The following is an 18252-nucleotide window of genomic DNA, read 5'->3' as shown; positions in this document are numbered from 1 at the left end:
GGTGGAATGTCTCCCAGCCCCAAACTGCAAGGCAGAAACTGCAGCTGCCCTGATGATTAACCACATCATTTCCCGTTTTGGTCTACCTCAAAGGATTGAGTAAGATAGAGGTAGCCACTTCACCAGTGAAGTAATGACAAAGATGTGGGAGATACTGGGGGTTAAAAGGAAGCTACACATTGCTTACAGGCCAGCTTCTTCTGGAGCAGTGGAGAGATACAACCGAACCATTGTGAGCATATTAAAGAAGTTTGTGGCAGATTCTGGGCCAAGTTGGGATATCCGATTACCTCTGGTCCTAATGGCCATCAGATCTACCCCTTCATCTGCAACCAAAATGTCACCATTTGAGTTAATGACTGGACGCAAGATGGTGCTTCCCCAGCATTTGCTCTACAGAACCCAAGAGCAAACGTTGATAAATGCCTCCACAACTCATGAGTATGTGGAGAATTTAAGGAAACACCTTCAACATGCTTTTGCCTATGCTCAGCGGAATCTAGAAAGATCAGCCGAGAGTATGAAGACCCACTATGACCTGAAAACTTCCAGGAAGGAATATCAGGTGGGGGACCGGGTCTATTTATACAACTTCCAAAGAAACCAGGCAAGACAGCGCAAATTTTTGCCTACATGGAAGGGACCCTTTGAGATTATAGACAAGATCTCCCCTGTGGCCTACAAGATCCGCATCCCCAAAGGCGGTTTGGCAGAGGGGGAAGACAAGTGGGTCCACATAAACCAGTTGAAGTGTTGCCATCCCAGGCACACTTTGCAGCAACTGGAGGAGTCCTCTGTAATCCCAGAGGGTACCGCTCCAGAGTAATTCAATTCCAACCCTAAAATATCCTACATATAGCCTATCAAATTCCGTGTTTCTCAAGTTTATGTGTTGCTGTCGCTTAATTTAAAAAAAATGTGCATGTTCATATCTGTTGAGTTCTAAAATAGATGTGCCACCCCACTATAACAATGGTGGGGGAGAAATGTCCATGAATAGGTATTGCCGCTTTTCCTTTGTCGTCCTAGGAGAAAGAAAACCTGGAGACTGGCCACGGAGGACGATCCGGAGACCGGGAGCAGAGACCCAAGGGGCCCGGGGTACCGCCCAATATATTCCCATCAGGACCGGCGAGGAGAACCGATCGATCAGTACCGGTTGGAGGAAAAGATGCTGAACTGTGCCATTTGCAGAATTGGAAGAAGTTTATGCAGACATACCAGTGCGTGGGTCAAAACCTTCTGTGCACCCGACTCCCCATCGACTCAAATTCAAAGTGCAGTCGCATGGGGGGGCCTTGTTGGGTGTCCTGACCCACGTTTGAGCTATCATGCTGCAACATTTGGTGCTGTGGGCTTAGAAAATCCAAGATGGCCAAAAAGCCCACATGTGCGCCAGAATCCAGGAGAACCACGCGGTTTGTGCGTACACCAAAATGGCTGCCTAACTTGCCACCCACCAGTGCGAGCATGATGGGCCAGGGTGCCATGAGTGGAATGGGTGCCAAAGGTAAAACAGCAGCGCCTGTTAGCTCAAAAACGCTTTAAAATTACCTTTGGTTTCTCTGAATGCCAGCTCAAAATGCCTATTTTCAAACATTGCAACACATCCAAAAATCTCACTGAACACCAGCGGACATCTGGCAGAATGAAATATGTGTGCATACAAAATCTGGGAAGATGAAGAGCCCAAAACAATGTTCATAACAAAACTGGCTGAGCTATGCATGTCAGCAGCCTAACTGAAACTGGATTAAAACCACCAAAATCGAAATGTTTAAATTAACTGAGTGACCTACTGTTGAGTGTCACATAGTTTGTAACTGTTAAAATGGCATAGTTTTGAACTTAGAATCAGCATTCTAGCTGCATATGTAAAAATTGTATTGATTCAAACTGGGAAACAAAAAGTGACATTTTAGCTGAAACCTGGCTTAATGAAACTGAATTCTGCCTGACATCTACCCCCACAGGAGTTAAAACCTGCTCAGCCACTCTTCCCCTTGCCAAAAGGAGTTGTCACCTCTCTACCTCTCTGATTAGATTAGGGGTGGAGCAGCTGGGGACTACAGGGAGGTGAACAAAGGCCTGTCCTGGACTCAGGCAAATGTTATATTGGGGGTGTCGTAAAAGTGTCTTCCTCTTGGGAGAAGTGGGAGGAGAAGTGCCTCTGGGAGCCACCCGAGCTGGAGGCGGGGACAGGCAGAAGCTTCCCCCATGTGCTTTGAAACCTAAACCACACCCATCTGGGCCAGAGCATAATTTTAAAAAGATAGATAACTCATAGTGCGGACTTGTCCGAATTATATAAGTAATATCATTATTTTTGTGATTTTTCTGTGAACATTTTGAGATGCGTTAGGACCCTGTGGTGTATTCTGGGGGGTTGCTAGTGGAAAATAGGGTCTCACTCCAAATGTCTGCATGTTAAAAATCTGACACTTCATCAATTCATGTCCATACTCCTTGCGCACATGTGTGTAAATTTGGGTAAATGTCCGATATTGCAAAACCAGTTAAAAAGCGCAAAATGTTGCCATTTCTGAATGCAAGCCCCCAGGAAGAGCAGAGTTTGAACAGAGTATACCTCATGTGATATGTGATGGGTGCATGTAATTTTAAACAACTGTGTATCTGTGCAATATGTATTTGGGTCAAATATAGATTTATGTGTAATTTGACAGGGGAGTGTCCTTTCTGCAGGCCATAAAACAGCATCACCATGACTCTCATTTCCTTTCCCCTATCAAGGAAGAGAGAAAAGCTTGACCAATGACAAGTAGAGAGGGGCAGGCTTAGCTAGGCCCAGGCACACACCCATTTTCAAAACACATAAAAAGAGCCACTGGAAGCTAGAGAGGACATTCAAATCCAGTTGCTGTGGAGCGTTTTGCCGGACCACACAACATCCAGAAGATACCAGTTCCAGACTGACTCCAGCTACATACTCCAGAACCTAGAACTTATACTTTAGAACCTAAATCAGAGGCCTAGAACCACAAGCTGAGTTCTCTGCAGCAGGCCTCAAATCATTGCAAGCTACTCACAGCCGGGCGAGCTGCTTGAATCCCTTGCCAAGAACTTTTGCTAGGACCAGTGCAGAGATCCAGGAGCCATGCAGAGACTGCTGTATCCGGACAGACCAGACCAGTGCCAGACCAGACCAGCAGAGCAGAGACCAGACGCTGTGCGCAGAGACCGTCCGTGGCAAGACCGGAACCGAAGTCCAAAACCTGACAGATCCGTGGCGCGACCCAGACCTTCCAAATATATTGTGAGTACAGCTAGGACGGGGCAAAACCAAATCTCTTAGTTTAAAGTAATATAATTCAATCTATTTAACCTAAGTAGAACTGCCGCCTGACTGTCACCTGTCATTTGTAAAGCTGCACCACTGTCATTTGTCAATTCTGCAGCTGCAAAGCTGTCACCTGTAATTTTGAGTTTACTTTAAATCCGAAAAATGACCTTTACAAAATCATTCATATCTCTGGAACCGTTTGGGCTACAAACTTGGTTTAACTTTCCTCTGAAAGCTTAGAATCTAAGCTTTACAACAGGGATGAGGTGATTTTCCAGGTCCATGAGGGTTGCCTTTCCCACCTGAGGCCTCCAGTCCAAATCAGCACTCTGACCAGGGACTTCTCCACCCAGCTGGAGGAGGCCGCTGAGATAGCCAAACCAGAAGTCTTTCCAGGCTTCAGGCAGATGGTGGAAGAGAGAGTCAACCTAGCTGATGCCTGTGTGACTCTGGAACAAAAGCAAAAGTTGAAACATGTTTTCTTGGATTTCCAAGATCTCTTTGAGGTAGACTCATATGACTGTGGCCGCACCGACATCCACACAACAACAATCCCCACGGACCCTGGCATGACTCCAGTGTTTGTGAAGCAATATCGCTTGCCTCTCGCATCAATGGAGTCCCTTACTGAAATAATTAAGAACCTGGAGTCCCGGGGAATAATCCGTCCAGTTCACAGCACTTTCAATAACCCGGTGCTGGGAATATTGAAGCCAAACGGCCAGTGGAGACTCTGCGCCGACCTCAGGGAGCTCAACAAATGGGTCCATACTTCCCGATGGCCTCTGCCCTACATTGACCAAGGGCTGGCCCAGATCCAGGGGTCACAGGTATTCACTGCAATAGACCTGACCAATGGATACTGGACCGTGCCTGTCAGTAGGGAGGACCAATACAAAATGGCTTTTACCTTTGGGGGCCAGCAGTACACATGGACCCGGACTCCCTTCGGATACCTCAACTCCGGCAATGAATTCAACATTTTCCTACATAAGGCCATGCCCGACCTGGGTGTGAGGTGTAACCTGGCTTATGTAGATGATGTCCTCATCAAAAGTTCATCTGTGGAGGAACACATAGCGGAGATCCGTTATGTTCTGACACAGTTGAGGGCCGCCGGAGCAAAACTTTCCTTTCAGAAAGCACAGTGGTGTAGAACCCGTGTTAATTTCTTGGGGCATGAGATTACTCCTCAGGGTCTCTGTCCCCAAGAAAAGAAAGTGGAAGCACTCCAGAAACTAAAAGACCCCACCACTCTGCGGGAACTAAGGAGCCTCCTTGGACTGACTAATTACAGCAGAAAGTTCATTGAAGGCTACGCAGAGATCACTAGACCCCTGATTCATCTCTTGAAGGGGGGGTCAAGTGGGAATGGGGTCCAGAACAATCCGAGGCGGTAAGACAACTCAAAAGAAGCCTCTCACAAGCGCCTTGCCTAGCTTACCCTGTCAGAAACAAGGAGTTCTTCCTGGAGACTGGGTTCTCTAATACATGCTTGACGGCAGTATTATACCAAAAGCATGACAAGGTCAATAAAGTAATCTCGTATGCGAGCAAAACTTTATCCTCTGTGGAGGAAAAATTCAACGATTGTGAGAAGGCACTCCTGGCAACGGTGTGGGCATTGAAGAATTACCGCCCATTTATCCATGGGGAACACATCATAGTGGCTTCCTCTTGGGAGAAGTGGGAGGAGAAGTGCCTCTGGGAGCCACCCGAGCTGGAGGCGGGACAGGCAGAAGCTTCCCCCATGTGCTTTGGAACCTAAACCACACCCATCTGGGCCAGAGCATAATTTTAAAAAGATAGATAACTCATAGTGCAGACTTGTCAGAATTATATATGTAATATCATTATTTTTGTGATTTTTCTGTGAACATTTTGAGATGCGTTAGGACCCTGTGGTGTATTCTGGGGGGTTGCTAGTGGAAAATAGGGTCTCACTCCAAATGTCTGCTTGTTAAAAATCTGACACTTCGTCAATTCATGTCCACACTCCTTGCGCACATGTGTGTAAATTTGGGTAAATGTCCGATATTGCAAAACCAGTTAAAAAGCGCAAAATGTTGCCATTTCTGAATGCAAGCCCCCAGGAAGAGCAGAGTTTGAACAGAGTATACCTCATGTGATATGTGATGGGTGCATGTAATTTTAAACAACTGTGTATCTGTGCAATATGTATTTGGGTCAAATATAGATTTATGTGTAATTTGACAGGGGAGTGTCCTTTCTGCAGGCCATAAAACAGCATCACCATGACTCACATTTCCTTTCCCCTATCAAGGAAGAGAGAAAAGCTTGACCAATGACAAGTAGAGAGGGGCAGGCTTAGCTAGGCCCAGGCACACACCCATTTTCAAAACACATAAAAAGAGCCACTGGAAGTTAGAGAGGACATTCAAATCCAGTTGCTGTGGAGCGTTTTGCCGGACCACACAACATCCAGAAGATACCAGTTCCAGACTGACTCCAGCTACATACTCCAGAACCTAGAACTTATACTTTAGAACCTAAATCAGAGGCCTAAAACCACAAGCTGAGTTCTCTGCAGCAGGCCTCAAATCATTGCAAGCTACTCACAGCCGGGTGAGCTGCTTGAATCCCTTGCCAAGAACTTTTGCTAGGACCAGTGCAGAGATCCAGGAGCCATGCAGAGACCGCTGTATCCGGACAGACCAGACCAGTGCCAGACCAGACCAGCAGAGCAGAGACCAGACGCTGTGCGCAGAGACCGTCCGTGGCAAGACCGGAACCGAAGTCCAAAACCTGACAGATCCGTGGCGCGACCCAGACCTTCCAAATATATTGTGAGTACAGCTAGGACGGGGCAAAACCAAATCTCTTAGTTTAAAGTAATATAATTCAATCTATTTAACCTAAGTAGAACTGCCTCCTAACTGTCACCTGTCATTTGTAAAGCTGCACCACTGTCATTTGTCAATTCTGCAGCTGCAAAGCTGTCACCTGTCATTTTGAGTTTACTTTAAATCCGAAAAATGACCTTTACAAAATCATTCATATCTCTGGAACCGTTTGGGCTACAAACTTGGTTTAACTTTCCTCTGAAAGCTTAGAATCTAAGCTTTACAACAAGCCTACTACTTATACCTTTTTAGTATTTTACCGCGATTTGGTTAAAAATCCAGCCACGTGTAACCATCAGCAGTCATTTCTTTCCTTGCTAAAAATTTGTTTGCCTCTTAATCACCATCTCTGAATCATTGCTAAAGTGAGCCTGAACTCATCCCAAGTATCTCTCACTCACCCTGAACCTCCTAAAGGGAATTAAAAGCATTTTCAGCATATTTCTCACTTCATTGCCTCCACTTTCAAAGGACTTGGGCCTGTGTTTTAAAACTCATACCGGTTTTCTCTAAGCTTGCTGGGGGGGAACTGAATTTCGTATTGTATTTGATTGCATTCTTGAGAACTGTGTGCTCCTCTTTCCATCTACTTCCATGTCTTACATTGCGTAGGGAAGGGGGGTGAATTGCCAGAGAAAAAGTGATTATATTATCTTTTGCTAAAATCATCTCAAGTATTTCTGTGCTGACTTTTATTCCTCATTGCTTTTCCCTTGAAATCATAAAAGTATTTTTGCTACTTGATCCATCCTATACTAACTCCTCATTGATTATAAAGAAGTGTGCTAGTGTCAGATTACCCATTGTTGATTAACATTATATTCATAAGGGCGATATCGATTATTAATTTATTATAAAAGCGTGGTATCTATATTTTGTCTTATTTCTCAAATAAACCTTTTAAACTTGCAAAACAGAACTACTTCTTGGCTCAGTGGGGTCAGGGGGATTCTAAGAGAGGGGTGTTATATAGGGGTAGTCATCCAGAACTCATGAACTGGACATAAAGATATATCAATAAGGGTTTCCATTCAGTATCCCAGACTAGGCATTGACTTAGCTGTAGTGTTGAATTGAATCTTCTTACAGCCCCTGCTGTGTTCCAGAGGTTCATGGACAAGTTATTTGCGGATCTTTTGTTTGTATGTGTAGTGGTCTATTTGGATGACATCCTGGTATATTTCTCCTCCCTCACTGAACATCGTAGACATGTGCATGAAGTCTTGAAGCGCTTATGTCCAAATCATCTCTATGACAAACCAGAGAAATGTTTGTTTGAAGTTCCATCTATAACATATTTGGGTTACATGTTATCCGCTAATGGTATTCAGATGTATCCCGATAAGGTCAAGGCCATTATTAAATGGCCTACCCCTAAGACGGTAAAGGATATCCAATGTTTTCTTGGACTGTCAAATTTCTACCGTCGGTTCATAAAAGACTTCTCTGACAAGGTCTTACCATTAACTACCCTACTCAAGAAGGGGGTACCATTTAACTGGGGCTCGGAGGCCGATCTAGCATTTATTTCTCTCAAACACGACTTCACCACGGCCCCCATTCTACGGCAACCTGACCAAAGCCTCCCTTTCGTCATAGAGACTGATGCCTCTGATGGAGCTATAGGTGCTGTTCTTCTTCAGGATGTGATGGATTAGAGCAACGCATAGCCTACATATCGAGGACTCTGAACCCTAGTGAACTGAATTACTCTGTAATTGAGAAGGAATTGCTGGCTATACTGTTACACATTGTGGGAGGTGGTCGCTATGGGCTCGCAATCGGTTGTGTGGTACTCTTCTCTACGCGACTCCCGAGAATCCTTCCCAAGATGACTTCCGTTCTGAAGGAAGCGGTCTAGACTCTTCACGTTCCTTCGAGACGTTCCGGCCTGCTCACGTGATCCTTTATCAAACACGGAAGCCGACAACTCCTTGCGTCGCTTCTGTTTCTACAGACGCTCCGTGAGTTCGCCTCTAGGGATTTCAATATCTCTGCCTCTACTAATTGACTTCTTGACTAACCCTGTAACCTTTTTTGTCTCCCAAGCTCTCATCTCCAGATTCTCGCTCCCATTCCGGTCTCGCTATCTCTCGGGATTTCTCGTCGAGCTCTGATATCCATCGGCGTCACGATTACACCAACCCTGATTTCATCCCTGCTGAAACACCCGATAGCTGTAAGTGCCATAAATTCAGAATTCCGTTCCGTCTCTCCCGATTCAGATTCTGACGCAAGTATTATTTCTTTTAGAGCTCTTGTCTCCCGATCTCTTCTCCCTCGAAGCCCTAAATCAATCATCCTCTCCTTCACTCCGCTGGTGAGAACCATTTAACTGTGCCGTTTAAATTCCACTTCCCATTCTCTTCTTTACGAAACTATTCTGACCATTTTCCTTTGTTCATCCAGACAAAGCCTTCCTGCCCAGCTTCCACAGCCACTCCTAGAAGACATTCATCAGCCATCCGGATCCACAACACTTCCAGATTCTACCAGGGTTTTCTTCCCCATCGAGGGTTTCCCTGGCGACCCTGTTCTCTCCCCCGGTTAATCCCACTCCGGGTCGGAGAGGACAGGGCTGTCCTAGGGTAGCTTTCACGGCTGCGCTTGGTTGTTCTCTGGCGGTCTACTCGATCTGTCAAGGTGAGATTATTCACATTAATTACAGTCGTAATTCCAGTTATTAACAAATATGCCAGGCCTGTGAAGAATGGCGACATTTGCTACAGGGGGTACTCCACAAGTTCTCAGTCAGAACGCATCATCGCAATCTCCTGGTTCTCCAACAAATGGAGTGTCGGAATCCACGGCATGCTCGTTGGGCGTATTATTTCTCCCAGTTTGATTTCATGCTCACCTATATACCTGGTAAGAAGAATACCCTGGCAGCTGCTCTGTCTCGCAGCCACCAGGAAGAGCTCAAAGGCCTCCCAAGGGGTGAGAAGTTACTTGCAGGCAAGGAAATCATAGCTGCGGTTAATACCTTTCTCCAAGAGGTTACGGACCTCTCTGCTCCCACGGTTTTGCCTCCGGATTGGAAGACCTCTCTTCAAGTTAAGGATGGTCTCTATTTAAAGGAGCATGCCTTATATCTCCCGATGAAGGAACTTCAAGATCAAGCTTTGGCATGGTGTCATGATCTCCCCTTAGCAGGACATAAAGGACAAAAGGTGACAGCCGAACCCCTCTCACGTTACTTTTGGTGGCCGAACTTGTGCAAGGACATGGCTGTTTATGTTTCCACCTGCCCAATACATGCCATAGGTAAACATTCCACTACCCGACCAATTGGACTGTTACAACAAGAAGCTCTTCCATCTCAACTCTGGTCTCACCTCTCCATGGATTTTGTAGTTGACCTTCCAAAATCTGACGGTAATACGGCCATTATGGTAACAGTAGACAACTTTTCCAAGCTGGCCCACTTTTCACCTCTCCCCGGTCTTCCGTCTGCTCTTCAAAAAGCTGCAGCCTTCCTTAGGGATATAGTTAGATTGCATGGCCTTCCTACTACCATCGTATCTGACCGTGGATCCTAATTCACCTCGTCCTTTTGGTCTTCTCTATGCCAACAGATGAGCATCTGTCGCGCCGTGTATTCTGGGCACCACCCACAGAGTAATGGCCAGACAGAAAGGCTCAATGCGACACTTGAACAATACCTGGAGGGTTTTTGTAATCACAAACAGGAAGATTGGAGCCGATATCTACATATGGCAGAGTTCACATATAACAACACCTTACATACAGCCATCAAGGTGAGCCCTTTCCTGTGCACTTATGGTTATCATCCTCGTCACCTTCCTTTACAACACACTTCATTTACCAAGATGCCTTTCATGGAACAGCTAATGGACACCATTAAAGAGACTCACAAGCTAGCCAAAGCATCTCTAGAGGAGAGCAGGAAGGGTTACAAGAAGACAGCCAACACTAGTAGGTTACCAAATTCTTCCTGGAATACTAATACACAGGTTTGGCTGTCAACTAGGTTCCTGCCTAGGTGGATCAAGAAAGGAAAATTCTCCCCCCGATATATTGGGCCATTCCCTATTCAAGCTCAGATTAGATTAATCCTGTAGCCTTTCACCTTCGCCTCCCTATCAGCATGAGGAAGATCCATCGAGTATTTCACACCTACTGTTAAAGGAGTACAAAACAGATCCCTACCTTAGGAAGATACCGAAGCCTGAAACCTCACCCCACATCCATTGATGAGGAATACGAGGTTTCTCGTCTAGTGGATTCCCGATATAGGAAAGGGAGACTGCAATACCTGGTACAATGGAAGAGATACCCCAAAGCAGAACGCACTTGGGAACCAAGAAGGAACATACATGCCCCTCTTCTCATTCGGCAGTTTCATAGGCTACACCCGGGGAAGCCAAGTGGCCCCCCGATGAGAAGGGGGTATACTGTCATGCCTTCCTGGAAGATTTGGGATCGGTGGGGCTGCCATTTGATGTTCCATTATGTTTTAGACCGTTGCTGCATGCACGGTCTGGTTGTTCTTTCCAACATGACCGCCGCCAGGCATTTATTGCAACACAGTCTGCTCACCGGTGCGTTGCACCTCGGATCCTTCCGTGCATGACGCTCTCTCTCTTGTCCTCCTGAGTACGCTCTATTTCCTTGCAAATACTCTCTGAGCCTTATAAGCCTTTCCTACGGTTTCTGTTCTGTTTCGGAAACCTCTGCTGCCGCTCTCCCTGTGCATCTATTCTTCCTAGACTTTCGCAGCTCGCCGCTTCTTTCTCTTTTCTGCCTGTCCTGTCTGCTTGTGTTTTTCTGGCACGTTTACTTCTGCCGCTGCCTTTTTCTTACTTACCTTGCTGGGGCTCTCCTGGCGTTCTTCCTTCAGTTTACCTATCACTCTTTGATCCACAATCCTCCACGAGGACGGCTCTCTGTTTGCCAGACCGTCCTGTCTTCGTATATTTACTTCTTGGCGAAGTATCCAACCGTCACATGCAGCTGCATTCCATCTAAAGTCGTTCACTACGGAACCCCGGTCTTCTGGGAACCATAGTCACTACCCGATTGACTCTCCTCACCATCTTCCATCTCCTCTACTACAACATCACCTTGAGGATTGCAGAGTTTTTCAGCCCGGAGGCTTTTCCCTGCATTCGGGGCTTGCTCTGGGGGAGGCCACGCTGTTGGGGTTTTTTCCCTACCGACAGTGTAGCATCCCGAAGAGACAGACCTTATAAGACATCAAATCAAAGAATCCCAGAAGGAAAAAGAGGGATACAGAATAAGAAACAAGCCTCAGTGAAGAACCAGGTGAGGAGGGAGGGAGGTTGGTACGGAGTCTGACAATTTTTTAGTATAGGCCCTTTTATTTGACAAGACGCCTCTAGGACTGCCTTATTATTTGATGGTCGTAGCTTGCTCCCATCTTAGATTTATGTTTAGATTAGGCATTTATCTCACCATTGTACAGTTTAATAAACACCCTTGAACTGTGATCACTTGTGTCTACCTATTCTTGATACCATGCCATCCTTACAAAAGACATTGAGCGTTCTGTGATTGGAGTCCCCCTGCATGACTGGTGTTGAAGAAAAAGGTTCAGCTACTAACAACATCTAGAGTTATGTTAGAATACTGGGATAGGGCAGTCTGGAAATATTCGGGACCCACATTCCCTTCTCCCCTTACAAGTATATGGAATACACCGGAATGTCCCCCCAGTTGTCAGCAGGGGTGTTTTACTAGATGAATTCAGGGAAGCTTAGATAGGTTAGGCCAATTATTTCAAGCCGATCAGCCTCTAACCTTTGACAAATGTAAGCAGTTGTTTATGGTCCGAGACATAGATAAGTATGCCTACATACAACTTAGGTACTAGACAGCTTGTACTAAAGTATTCAATCAGGCTAAGTGCGAAACTACCCCATTGGAAGACCTCTTTATTAGTCATCCCTTTCTCGTACAGTTTCCTAATTGCATAGCGTTCTTAACGCTAGCCGCTTTAAGTCCCCCCCATGCATATATGTGACATGGAAAGAATATTTGAACACCCCGATAGGGTACTTAGCATGGTACAATATATGGACAAGTGCAGGGAAGTCCTCTAGCTGTAGGCAGTTAAAGTAAAATAGCTAGATCTTATTTTTCCGGTGGTACCTCACCCCAGAGAGACTTTATAGGATGGACCCCATTATCCTGGACCAATGCTGGAGGTTTGTGCAAGCCCAGGGGCCATTTCTCCATATATGGTGGTCATGTACGCTGATCCAATCTTATTGGAAGGAGATATTGGCACAAATTAAGAGGATAAGCGGGATAAACCTTTCAATGGAACCTGTAGTAATATTGTTAGGCGATGTAGATCTGGAGATGCACTACAAACTGGTGGTGAAGTGAGCTAAATTGATCACTAATTTCTTACTAGTGGCCTGAGTGGTGGTAGGGATTACCATGAAATGATCGAATGGAGAAAGAAATGACTGAATTTTTGTTGTCATAATAGTATGTGGGGAGACGCCCCGTCCTCCTCCCCCTACCTTAACTATTACCCTTAACCCACCCCTATATTTTAGCAAAATGTCCCCACATTTCGAAAAGAAATCGGTAAAAGAATTTGGTAATTTCTCCATTTGTTATTTTAAATTCGATCATTTCTACAGATACTGGTGGTAGCGCGTGATTGGAAGGTCTGCACATACGATATAAGAGAATGTTGGGTGAAATTGTGGTTTGTGGTGGCTATGTGCAAAATAGAGGCCATTCTTATGAGCGAGGTGCCCAAATTTCTTGAAGACTATGAACCTTTTATTCAATTTGTGAACCAGAATGATAACCCTGGATACATTATAAACGAACAAAGGAACAAAACTGTGATTCTTTTTTCAACAGAGGCAAAATGGGTAATTCCTACTATGCATTAATCTCACAAAATATAAATTGGGCGTATTAGAAAATATTAGGATTACATAACAGGTATGGTATTTTGCTCACAAGAGGTGATATGACATTGATGCTCTCTTTCAATATTGGGAGCTGCGATTATCAGGAAACCTGCTCAGGCAACTGACAATATCATAAATAGGAATATAAAAAGTATTTAAATTCTGATCATGCAATGGGTACTGAGCTCTCCTAAAACACATTGAATAGGACATGCTCAAGAGGCTAGCATTATTAAATGGAAATGGTACATTCAAGATCGTGCCAAAGCAGCCAAGGATGGAATTGCAAAGTTACATGAGGAAGTGGCTGGTGTTCCGCTGGTTGATTTGGAACCACTAGATGTAGCAGACATCTGCAAGTCTCCTGTGAAATGGGGAGTGCCTTATGGGGATTTGATGAGTGAACAAACTGAACATGCTTGGTTCACTATGGGTTCAGTTAACTATGTGGGGACTGAGTGACACTGGAAGGCAGTGTCGTACAATCCCAACATGAATTAAATTCTGACAACATCTGGAAAGGGAAAGAGTAGTCAGTTTGCGGAATTGTATGCGGTTTATCAGGCATTGAAGCAAGAAGTGCCTTGTCAATGTTATGTGTACACTGATTCATGGTCTGTGGCTAATGGACTGGTTGTTTTGCTGCCGACTTGGCGGAAGAATGGGTAGATAATTCAGGCCAAAGAATTATGAGGAAAAAAACTGTGGAAAGATATTGCCAAAATGTTGATGCATAATAAAGTGACTGTGTCTCATGTGGATGCACATTATGCAACAGATTCATTGGAACATTGGTTCAATTCTGTTGCAGATGAACATGCCAAAATTTCAGCTATGGACACGAGGTCCGAGAAAGATGATCTGGAAGGGATTGCTAAGTGGGCACACCAAAAAAGTGTGCATCTTGGAGAAAAGGCTACTATCGGGTGGGCATAAGATCGAGGAATTAGCGTTCCTTTAGAAGTAGTGAAAACAGTGATTTTACAATGTCCATTGTGTCAGCATCTGAAACAGAGATCTATTCCACATGTGATTCAAGGCACATCGAAGCAAGGTAAATTACCTGGACAAATTGGGCAAATCGATTAGATAGGTCCGATGTCCATTAGTAGAGGTTGTCAGTATGCGTGTATGATTGTGGACACATATTCAGGATACTTGATGGTGTTACCATGCAAAAGAGCTATGCAGCTGAATACCATTTCATTGCTAGATAAAGTGTCAGTGTACTATGGTGTACCTTTAGAGATTCAAAGTGACAATTGGGCACATTTAAAGGGAAAGATGATTCAGGACTATTGTCAGGAGAAGGGCGTTGAATCAATTTTCCACGTCCCTCATTAGCCCGAGGCTTGGGGATTGATTGGGAGACTGAATGGCTTTTTGAAAGAATAGCTGCGGAAGACTGGTGATGGTAACCTGAAAGGGTGGTGGGAATGCATTCTGGATGCAGTACAAGTGTTGAATAACAGACCAATTGCAAATGGTGAAACTCAATGAATGCGTATGTTAACACCAGCTTTACAAATTAAACCAAACAGTGCCTTTGAAACCTTGATGTATTGGGAAATGTTATGTGGGGCTCTGGCTCCTTATTGAGTGACCCCTGATTCTGCAGGGGTGGGCTTGCATGTATGGAGGAGATTACACTGGAGCCAAGGGGAATCAATGTTATTGACACTAGATCATGGTTAGCACTGAGAGGTATCCAGGTACTGGGAGGGGTAGGGGATGCAGATTATCAGGGAGAAATCAAAGTAATTCTGATCAATAGTGGAGAGAAAATGTTGGCAATTCATAAAGGGGATCGAGTGGCACAACTGATTATCGTCCCTGTAAAATTTTCCATGGTGAAACGGGGAGAGCTGCCCACAGTTTGGGTTGAGAAACGTAGTTGGCTGCCGGTTCTGGCAGATGTAATCGCAGCAGGAGAGGATCAAGTTGTTCTAGTAATGGAACCAGGAAAGAGGAAATGGAGCCACATGCCTACTGACAAATGTTATTTGAGTGAGTGATGTACTTCACTGATATCTTATTTTCTTTTGTCATTTTATTTCTTCCAGATCCTATTTGTGATGTGTGCACTTCAGACTTGTGTGGAGTCTGTTCGGGAGGGTCCGGGGACATGCGGAAAGATATGGCAAATGTCTCCATCGTACGGCTGACTCTGATGATCTGGATGACGACTAACAGCTTTGATGTTACCACGTTGCCTGACACTGGTTCGACTGCATTGTTGAGGAAATGTCGTGATCATGGCCGTGATATTTTGCCCTCTTCTGTGATGTCCATGTCTTTTGTGCGGCATGGCTATGCTGCGATTGTCAAGCAAGCTGAGAATATATGGGTTTTTCTAGCCCGACGACTTTTGAACATCTCACACTTTTGTATGGCTGATGTTAATGATGCTTCAAACTTAATTTCGATGTGTCTTGTGGCAGTACCAACGCCCGTACCTGTGCTGCGACACATTTTCATAGTACTGCATAATGATTCTCTAGTGGAGGACTCAGATGTGAGAAATTCCTTCTCTGTCTATGAGTATTGCACATTTTGTTCTTATACTGATTGTGTATGGAGGAATATGACGTGTGTTGTCACTTACAACATTGCTCTGGCTGATGTCTGTTATTTGATGACTTGTGATCCTCAACACATTGGCAAATGTCAGCAATTGGACTTGACAGATGAGAAGAGCGGAACTGATTTTGAGAAGCGGTTATGTGCACGTTCTAATGGTGCATGTACTGATGTGTCTAATACAATGTTCTGTAATTTTACTGTTGTAGCTGACAGCCATCTTCAGCATGGGAAACTTCCAATAGTTTGGCTATTTTCCTGTGGTAACTTCACATACACCTACATTCCTGCAAATATTTCTGGTGGACCTTGTGCTTTAACATGGCTTGGTTTGATGATGTTTCCTTTACAGCCTGGGATTCATTGATCTACACATTCTTTTCATCATACTGGGCTATCGCCAGATTGTGATTCTAATGTGCATTTGTTGTCTGAACATGAGGTTTTAGCGCTTGCATTTTCTTTGGTGGGTGTATCGGCGTTCGCGGCTGGTGGTTATAAATCCTTGATTAGATTAGCTTGTGGAGTGGGTAAGAAGCTTAATGAGATCTCTCAAGCTTAACTGAGCTGCTTTTGGACAACAGGAATTGTAGAAAGGCTATTTTACAAAAAAGAGCTGCCATAGATTATTTGTTGTTGAAGCATAATTTGGGTTGCAATGTTGTTGAAGGGATGTTGTTACTCACCACTCCGGAATAGGCCGAAGATGCAGAGGAGTGACCTTGGAGATGATGGTGATACAAGAATCGATATTCAGCCTTCCATCCCAGCTCCCCTGAGTACAAAACTCAGGCTTCCTCAAGGAGGGGCTCTTTTCCACAATGTACCTCGCTGCTGTTTCAGTTAAGACAGACAGATGTGTCAATTGAATAAAAGAGCGGGGAGAACACACACCGCCAATACCAATGCTGCAAAGGATACAAAGATATTAGACAGTGTTGAGATTTATGCAAGTGATTAGAACAGTTGAAGTAATTGGGCAACTACCTAGATAGATATTGGAGTGGAGTTTCCCCGGGGTGATCTACAAGGAATAACAAAATGAGTGGAAATGGTCTAATTCAATATCGGTTCCAACTATAGTTATAGAATTGATAACAACTGACCTGAGTAAGGATATATAGAGGAAAGGAGTCCAGGAAACTGAAGACAACGACAGCAGAAAATAACAAACAGGGAGGTTAGAATAGGGAATAGCTTAAGGGCAATCTCACAGGAAAGTTACTCAATGTCCCAGATTCCAACAGAAGACAAATATCCAAACAAGTCGTGGGTAACCAATAGCAGAGATGAGGATAGTCAATTAAGTATGTACCTGAGCACACATGTATCCTGAGTAGCTGAAGAAATGATCCGGATAGTAGACAGCGATTTGTTTCCAACTGCAGAAGCGGCAACCAGGAATGAAGTACCGCAAGAGACAGAAGGGCGCCGGATCCAGTAACTTTCCGAGTCAAACAACCAGACGAGCACGACAGGAATGAAGGCGAAAACAAGGCAATCCAGTAGTCAGGCAAAGGTCAAAACCAGGAGTTCAGATGAGGAATCGTGTAGGAAGACACGACGAGGAAACGGACGAAACCGCGTGTAGCTGCAACGCTAATTAGCAGCAGCGAGCCCCTTGGAAGACGGTGGTTTTATAGTCGTAAGAGGGGCGTGTCGTGCCGTACGTCTTCCACGTACAAGACGTGTCAGCTGACCCGGAGTCCATCGAAGTTTGTACAGACGCCATGGTAGCCTGTATCTGTTCCATAGAGGAGCTTGTAGAGAAGTCGTATTCTGCAAGGAGGCCCGCGGGGAAGCCTGACGTGTAACAGCATACTCCCCCAAAGACTCTGGCAACCCCTTGGCGGAATGGAAACTCCTCAGAAGATCTGGATAATGCAAATTGGAGAGAGGCTCCCAAGTACGGTCCTCAGGCCCATACTGTAACGCTCACCTGACTCCCAGGGAGGCGCTGGCCTGGTTCGCGCTGCTGTGACCTCTTCTAAGGTGATGCGCAGGGTTCGGAAGACGGACTGGACTGGGCCCCCAAATCTGGCTTGTCTGGCTCACAGAAGTATCCTTCTGTAGGCGAAAATAGGGGATTAACTGTCTGCAGGGTAATGCAATCAGCCTCCCACTTTCCCCTCTAACCCTCCTTGAAACCCTTCTGTGATTCCTCGTAGCGTCTCACCTTAGGGTCTGGAAGGACGAGCTCTCCCTCCTGCTTCTGATGCAGGGGCGCGTTGGTATCCAGTTACTTCACTGGATTTTCGGATTGATGAGAACCAAACTTGCTTGGCTTCCAGGTATGTTTTTTGATAAGAGGTTCCCCTTGTGTCCATGCATTAATGTACTAATGCTAGTGTCTTTTTCCCCATAGGGGCCGGGGTACGGAATGCCGGGGAACAGGCACCGACCCGAGATGAGAGGTGAAATCCTTGTAGAAATCAGGTAAGTCTTTAATGAGCGTTTTTTGGTAATGTCTTTTCATTCGCTCATTAACGCTGATGTCTCTTTTTCCCCTTAGGGGCCGGGGTCCGGAAATGCCAGGATGCGGCGCGGACCCGAAATGAAGAGGGAATGAATCAACAGGTAAGTCTTAACA

General features: G+C 45.2%; 1 protein-coding gene across 1 annotated transcript in view; it reads left to right on the top strand.

The window, feature by feature from the left end:
• The window catches only part of LOC138504413 (uncharacterized), a 156043-nt gene extending 138157 nt beyond the window's left edge, over positions 1-17886 (top strand). The window contains exon 2 of the mRNA XM_069624889.1: positions 15146-17886. Within this exon, the coding sequence (XP_069480990.1) occupies positions 15146-16029 (884 nt within the window). The 3' untranslated portion in view covers positions 16030-17886. The remainder of the gene's footprint in view (positions 1-15145) is intronic.
• Positions 17887-18252: the final 366 nt, after the last annotated feature.

This window comes from Ambystoma mexicanum, chromosome 11 (assembly GCF_040938575.1).
Source record: "Ambystoma mexicanum isolate Mex_15411 chromosome 11, UKY_AmexF1_1, whole genome shotgun sequence".
In the NCBI taxonomy this organism is placed as follows: domain Eukaryota; kingdom Metazoa; phylum Chordata; class Amphibia; order Caudata; family Ambystomatidae; genus Ambystoma; species Ambystoma mexicanum.
The sequence above is the reverse complement of the archived record's forward strand: the minus strand, read 5'-3'. Positions and strand labels throughout refer to the sequence as shown.